We start from the raw sequence: 8403 nt of genomic DNA on the forward strand, positions 1-8403 counted from the left end.
ACTGCTTTGCTGTCATTGGCTAGAACAGACGTCTCAGTCTTAACGGAAAATATGCTGACAGACTGAGGGTTGCCAGCAACGACTGAAGCTGTGAGGACATCGAAGAAGAAGAGACTATAGAAAACCTTCTGTTTGTGTGTCCCGCACTAGCAGTCAGATAGAGTTCCACTTTAGGTTCTCATTTCTTTGAGTACCTGTCTGATTTAGCGGATGTGAACATTCGCAAGTTATTGGGCTTTTTAAAGCGATCTGGATGGTTCAACGGTAGGAACTTGAAGGCATCTTCCTTCTTCTGTTCCTGTGGTATCACAATGGACGAAAACGCCTAAGTGAGTCTGATGGCAAACTGCCACTTAAACCTAAGCTAAGAGCCATTTTATTCACTTAAAAAAGCCAGCAAAAGTACGCGAACGACAACATATTCAATGAAATAATATACCCACCACCATAGGATGGGGGTATACTAATCTAGTCATTCCGTTTGTAAAACCTCGAAATATTGATCTAGGACCCCATAAAGTATATATATTCTTGATCGTCTCGCCATATCCGTCTATTCGTCCGTCTGTCGAAATCAGGATAGCGGTCGAACGCGTAAAGCTAGCCGCTTGAAATTTCGCACAGATACTTAATATTGATGTGGGTAGTTGGGGATTGCAAATGGGCCATATCGGTTAAGATTTGGATATAGCTCCCATATAAACCGATCTCCGGATTTGTCTTCTTGAGCCCCTGTAAGCCGCAATTTTCATCCGATTTGGCTGAAATTTTTCTCATAGCATTCTGTTATGGTCTTCAACAACTGTGTTGAGTACGGTTCAAATCGGTCAATGGCCTGATATTGCTCCCATATAAACCGATATCCCGATTTGACTTCTTGAGCCCCTGGAAGCCACAATTTTTTTCCGATTTGATTTAAATTAAGCATATAATGTTTTGTTATGACTTCCAACACCTGTGTCAAGTACATTTCAAATCGGTCTATAACTTGGTATACCTCCCATATAAACCGATCTCCCGTTTTGACTTCTTGAGCCCCTGGAAGCCGCAATTTTCACCCGATTTGACTGAAATTTTGCCCATAGCATTCTGTTATGGCCTCCAACAACTGTGTTGAGTACGATTCAAATCGGTCAAGAACCTGATATAGCTCCTATATAAACCGATCTCCCGATTTGACTTCTTGAGCCCCTGGAAGCCGCAATCTTTGTCCGATTTGGCTGAAATTTTGCATGTAGTGTTCTGTTATGACTTTCAACAACTGTGTCAAGTACGGGTTAACTCGGTGAAGAACCTGATATAGCTCCAATATGAACCGATCTCCCGGTTTGACTTCTTGAGCCCCTGGAAGCCTCAATTTACATCCGATTTGGCTGCAATTTTGCACATGGTGTTTCCTCATGATCTCCAACAACTGTGTTAAGTGCGGTCCAAATCGATCTATAACTTGGTATAGCTCCCATATAAACCGATCTCCTTAAGCCTTTGGAAACCTCACTTTTCATCTGATTTGCACATAGTGTTCTCTTATGACTTTTAACAAGAGTGCCAAGTAAGGTCCAAAACAATCTGATATATCTCCTATTGCATATAAACCGATCTCCCGAGTTGACTTCGTGAGCCCTTAAAAGCCACGATTTTTATTCGATTTGGCGGAAATTTTGCATATAGAGTTATGTTATGACTTTCAACAACTGTGGCAAGTATGTCCCAAATCGATCCCCAACCAGATATAGCTCCCATATTTTAAATCCATGTTGATGGATTCCCAAGATTCAGCTCGACCGAACATAGCATGCTTTTACTTGTTTTAATTGCCTTAGTGTCAATTTTTTTACACGAACACCCTTTATATAGGACTCCTTAACCTTAGTTTTTTTTTGAGGAATCTTGCTAACAAGTGTTCCTTTAGTCCAGAAATTGCCAGCATCTGTCCATTAAAAGAAATACATTGAAAACTCACTCAGCCATAAAATAATTTTCAATATTTTTAGAAGTTTTTTTTTTCAATTGAATAGCACTTGGAATAGTTAAAATGAAAATTTTTTTTCAAGCGTATAATTGGGGAGTAAATCAGTTTTAAAATGTTTAGCTATTTATGAAGGTTGCAGAATGGGGGTGGGGGGAAGTTTAGAGCACCACATCATAATTATTGAATAGGTAGGTACATGACAAATTCTTCCAACAGAGGAAAAGCACGGTATTATGAGAATCGTGTTCTCAGCTCATTGGTCGGTTTACATAGATGATTAATACTCCACTTCACTAACTGAGAAGTTTCCCCTGTTCCTTAGTGGAATGTCCATGGGTGAAATTTGCCATTTACTAGCCTAAAGACGAAATGCATTTCATTAAGAAAAATCTAAAAATCTTTATTCATTTCGTGCTTCATTGGATATTCAATAAGACCCAAAAATGGGTCTTACTATCTGGCATAACATCTGCTTATGGATATATTGAAGAAAATGTTTCTTGTTTGCTCTTAATATCTATGTAGTTGCCTGCATTCTCATGCCTGTACGCTTTTGCCCAATGTAGACAGATTGCACGCGCCAAAATTTGGTGCTAGGGACACATCCATCTCTTTCCGATAGTTAGTAACCATTGGGAGTTTTTTGTTTTGTATTTCACCACACATACATACATAATAAAACGAGTTCATGGTGCATCGTGTACTCTCTCTTTCTCTCGATTCCTGCAGACCCCCTGAGCTTACTACTGACTATACTCTCTTACTGTCGTATGCTGGGATGCCGTGATGGTCATTTGTTTTTTTTCGTAATTTACATTGTTTAGAAAATTGAGCACAGAGTTCTGCCGACCTGTAACACAGGCTTTTTGGCGAGCAACTAACTAACTAGCTTGAGAGAGGTAGAGCGAAAGAAAAAGGAGAGCGACAGGAATGCAAGGGGTGGTTGCCAGCAAGCAATAATTGTTGGTATTTCGACTTAATTCTTTTCGCTTTCCTTTCGCGCTCCTCGGTTCTGGTGATGCACAGCCAAAAAAGTCATTTTGTGAGTAAGCTTCTTCTATACACTTGTAGTCTGTATAGCCGCATACTGCACACCTGGCACCCCTCGAGCGCACGTCTTCTCTTCTTGGGAAAACCAGTCCGGGGACGAGATGTGTCTGAGCAAGTCATTGGGGTGCTGAGGTCCCTGTCTATATATTACGTAGTAGCTTGTCGATGGTCCGTTGCGGCTTTGGATGGCAGACGGCAGACGACATTGTGTGTTAAATCGAGAAAACATGTTTGGTGACGATGGAGAATGGAGCAGCAGGTACACACACAACGCCGCAGTCAAAGCCAGCCAAAACACACAACGCAGGGCATAGATATGAAACTTGTTTTGGCAGTGTATGTAGGGGTAGTCTGCATGTGAGCCGAGAAACTGAGCGTTGAATTGTTAACGATTTTGGCACGTTAGCAAAATTCGACCAATGCGCATGACATTTCTTCGTGGCTTAGTGAACGCGCGGCGTACTAAACTGGTCTGGGGTTAGTTCATGGATACACAATACACATGATGTTGATATGTATGTATGTATGCATGTAGATAGGTAGGCACATATGGGAAGTACTAACGTATGTGTATGCATACATTGAGACAAATGGGTACCAAAATAAAAACACAACGCTTTACAGGATAACCGTTACAATTATGAGCCCTTGGTATACACACACACACGCGCGCCAGAAGACGGAGCGGAGCGGTGCGAATTGAAAGCAGAGCAAAAGCTTTTCGCCCCAATATTTTTTTAAATCGTTCTAAATAAACCCAGACAAGTGTGTGGTGTAGATAAAGAGAAAAGAAAAAAGTTGGATTTGTATCTACTACAACTCTTGAATGTGAATTACACAGATCCGAGATTTAAGCGCATCAAGAGCGAAGCCATCTATGGGTGGTTCTTTTTGGTCTCATATAGGGTACTCCATTTAGTTAACACATACAAGGTTTCAGCCACCTTATCTCTCTGCCTGCACCTACCAAAGAAATTCAAAATTCTTATCTTATCTGGGGATGTGCATGTGTGAACACCATCCGCACCGATAAGATATGAAGATTTGGACTCAAGAGTGTTGATTTGATTTAATTTCGTTAAGAGGTCCCTCATCGTTGCCTCGTTGTCGTCCTCTTCTCCAGGTGTCGCACAAATTCAAATACCTTGAGCCGCCAACAAACCAACCTCTAAATAAGTACCACCATTCTGATAATAATTTCCCACTATGCCAGAAGGGATGGATGGTTGAGTATTGAGACGGGCGCATTATCATTATCTTGTCACTGTGATCTAAGTTAGCACTACCAACAATTATTACAACAACAACAACAATTGTAGTCACATTGTTAAAAGTTATAAGGCTTGTGTTATGGGGGAAAAGGGCGGCCATGTATGGTAGTTTCAAATACTTACCGCCTGGTTTAAATGTAGATGCATCAAATGAGGGCGCTCTGACGGGTTGATGCTTTTCGCGCATTCCTGTATTACGTTCCGATACAAATGATACGGCGGCCGGCAATGAATCGCCTCTGGTTAGGGGAGGGCGTGTTGAGGGATCATCCAAGGCAGGTCTCTTAATGCCCGATGGTCCACCGCCGTCTGTGTGGCCATGATCGTCCTCTTCGGATGGCGACCTTTTCAAATTAACCGACAAGGCAGGCGGCACAGGACCTCCCACCTGAGCAGGATTTAGGTTGGAGCCAGCTGCTGCAGCGGCGGCTGCTACCGCTCTGCTGGACATGGACATGTGATGTGGGGCCATGTGAGAAATACGGACGGGTCTGACATTGGCGTCATGGGCCTCCATTTTCACAGGGAAATCCATAAGTGTGGGCTGCGGAGGCCCTATGCGTTGTGAGGGATAGGCATGATGGTGTTGCTGCTGCTGCTGGCCCACCACTCCCACACTTATAGGTCCGCCGCCGCCACTTCCAGCAACACGGTGTTGTCCTTGCGTGGGTGGTTGAACTGAGGCGGACTGCACTTCACCGTTCTCATGACTGCGCTTGGAGGCCTGATGCAGACGCTTCATTTGTCTGGCAGCATCCAGCACCAACTCGATGCGATCGGCTCCCTCATAGTTGACACAGCCTCGACACACTGCCTCCGAAAAATCATTGATCATGGCCCAAGGCATGCGGGGCAGATCACACAAATAGCAGTGTTGGCGCTTTGTTTGTAGGGACATGATGATTGTAGCTGTGGTCGACCCCTACTAGGAAATATTCACTGGGCTCGTTGCTTGGTATTGCTTGGTCACCCTTTGCCTGTTTTTTTTTCTGGACAATATTCCGTGTTGGTTCTTTTTTCTCTTGCACAACGGGGTTGAAACTGAGTTTGTTTTGTTTTTTGTTGTTGTTTTAGCGCAGCTCTGTTCCGTTGCTGGTATACGACACGACCTGTTCTCTTTTCGAAAACTAGGTAGCTACACCAGTCTACAAGTTTACACAATACATACAATAAATTTTCACGCAAAGGACTTTTCTTCTTTCTTCCTGTTTTTCTTTTTTTTTTTTTGCTTGCTTGCTTGCGATGCAGCAAATTGATTTTATTCCGATTGGAACATTTACACTTGGATTACTTAATTGGTGTTTAGAACACTTATTTTGAGGGGGAACTTAAACTAATTGTTAGGGTACTCTTTTTAAAAAGAATTCTGAATTTTATGTTGCTGTTCTTCTCGCTACTGATTGCCGCAAATGCAATTTGGGGTTTACTTTTATGGTAGGCTTAAACAATCCCATCTAGGTTCATCCGCGCATTATCCACAACGACAAGAGTCGAGGAAAACACATACATCACCACAACTGCACTCGCGTAACGTCGCAAACGTACTAACACAATCCATGAGGCCGTTGTCCGTTATAAGACCGTGTCTTGCCGTGCAGCCGTGTTTGTACGTGTATGTGTTGTTTTGTATACCGACCGACCAACAGTCGTGCGCTACGTTCCGTTCGTTTGTTCCTTTTGCTCTCTATTGTCCTTTATTGATTTTTGTGTATTTGGCAAGCAAGGAGGAAATCAAAGAGGAATGAACAACAAAACACACAAGAGAATTCACTATATCCGTGTACGACGACGACGACGACACATACATAGGACTTTGTCCATCACATGTACCTCATACATATGCACATGTATAGTACGTCCGTAGCTTTTTAGATATTATAATGCGTAGCAAACATTAACTTTAACTTGGGGGGAGGAGAAAGAACAGGAAGAGGAGTACTACTAGAATAGGCGCACGAAATCTCAATGTTGTCCTCTCTACACACACACACACAGACAATCACTCCCCTTTTGTTTCAGATCGAACAGCACAGTTCACAACAGTTCTTTCTCGTACCGAAATGCACAAGTTAATCGGAGGTTTTTTCCCTTTCGTCTCTTTTTTTAATTTGTTGTTCTCCTTTTCTCGTTCTTCTCTTATTTGCTATTATTATTCACTATGCGTTTTTAGAAAAGTTACGAATTTATTAACGTTTTGAGAATGACGATCTGTTCTGTTTCAATTTTATTGTTGAGTGTGGTTTACTAACTTGGCAGTCTCAATATTGACTGTGACCACCATTGCCGCTAGCTTTCAGCTCTGTGTTTAATGCCGTAGACGACGCGATATACATAAATTGGTACAAGTATAGAAAATCAAAAAAAGAGCACAATTAAATTGTTATCCGTACGTTCGTTCAACGCGCGCGCTCTACCTTTGTATCTGACAGTCTGCAACCGAATAAAACGGAATAGAGGCAAACACCACCACTGTGAATCACTCATGAATTTTTACACTCGCCTCTGTGTGTATACACCATTCACAAATATACCTTCCCTCCACCGGCCATCCGACCCTGCTCTGACAACCATCTCTTAGTAGTCGTCATCGTCATCATCATCATTATCAACATTATTATCATCCTACTTCTTAGCTAGCACCACCACCACCTACCAATACATGGTTGCGAACTGTTCGCTCGCTCGCTCTACTGAATATTTATTCGATGAGATACTACTAAATGTTCGTGTGCGAGCTCCTGTACATGGGTGTGCGTGAAATGTGCTGATAAACACGACTATGACCACACACACAAACACACTGACACTGTAACAACAATCGTCATGTACGTGTACATGCCAGAATGGAATGCGCATGACAAAGTACAGTTTTGTTGCACAGTGCATAGAGAAAAGTGAATTTTGAGAATATTACCCATCCATCTGCTATAGATATATAATTAAATTAAGGATTTAAAAAGTCTTGTTTTATTTAACCAATGGGTACAAAAGCCTTAAAGGACAACAGAACAATGCAAAACATTGAATCATTGCAAGTCGGTTTATTTGACATGAGAGATGAAAAGAAAAATTACAAATGTTTCGTTGAATTAAAAAAAAAGTTTAAAACTTTTGTGAAATTCCATTTAAATGGTATTTTGCTGTTTTTCCTTTTTTTTGGGGGAAAAAATATTTAATTTGAACAAAAATGTAAATATTGTCAAAAATAATTTTCTAATTTTACTTGCCCGATAAGCCTAGTACTGCGAAATCCGATGGACTTTTTTCTTTGCCAAAATACAAATAAAAGTCGAATAACAACAAACTACAAAGACAAAACAACCCCATGACAGGCAGTTGTACGTACTGGATTGACCCAATGGAGTCCTTCATCGGCAAGGGCTGCTGCCTCAGTGTACAACACACTGCTACAACAACAACAACAAAGACAAAAGCATTGAAGCAGAGTTGATTGGTACCCATTTCGTGAGCGTTTAATTTCATTGGCAATTGAATTGAATTGAAGCGAAATTTGTATTGGCGCAGCAACATGTCGCTACTATTTTGCTCATTGAACTCAGTACCACTTCTACGAAATGTGTTCGCATGTTCTTCGTCACTATTTTTTTATAATGGGTTTTGACAGTTGTTCGGCCGAAAAGTCGAAGTCAGTACTAAGCTTAAGGGCGAAAATCATTTTTCTTATGATATGTTAATTTCTCTCCAATTTCCACTATAAATAAAAGTCAATTTAAGTTAATTTTGTCTTTATAGCAAAAATATATGCCTATTCACTTTTTCTTTCATTTCTTTCAAAACACTGTGCGTTAAAAACAAAAAGTGGCTATGAATTCTCGTCGTATGTGACGTCACACAATAGTACAACTAGGAAATATTTGGATTGTACATTTGCTAAAAACGTTACAGGTATCATTCGTGTCTACTGCGAATGGACGAGTATAACCAGTAATAAGGGTTCATTTCATCATATTCTTCTTGGTTCATGCAGAAATATTGTTGGCCTTAAAAAACTGAATAATAAGGGCGTAGTTAGCGAAATATTGGAAAAATTGCAGGTAGTGCTTGAAGGAGGTTATTAAACGCCCATTTCATCATCTCTGTTTAGAATTG

General features: G+C 41.1%; 1 protein-coding gene across 2 annotated transcripts in view; it reads right to left on the reverse strand.

Annotated features, from left to right (window-relative positions):
* Nucleotides 1-6953, reverse strand: part of LOC106085742 (interferon regulatory factor 2-binding protein 1) — a 28430-nt gene extending 21477 nt beyond the window's left edge. The window contains exon 1 of one of the 2 annotated variants that reach the window (XM_013250141.2): nt 4417-6953. In XM_013250141.2, coding sequence (XP_013105595.1) covers nt 4417-5191 — 775 coding nt within the window. In that variant the 5' untranslated portion in view covers nt 5192-6953. The remainder of the gene's footprint in view (nt 1-4416) is intronic. The other variant, XM_013250142.2, reaches the window with a different exon arrangement.
* Between the last annotated feature and the right edge of the window lie 1450 nt (nt 6954-8403).

Source organism: Stomoxys calcitrans, chromosome 4 (assembly GCF_963082655.1).
Source record: "Stomoxys calcitrans chromosome 4, idStoCalc2.1, whole genome shotgun sequence".
Lineage (NCBI taxonomy): Eukaryota > Metazoa > Arthropoda > Insecta > Diptera > Muscidae > Stomoxys > Stomoxys calcitrans.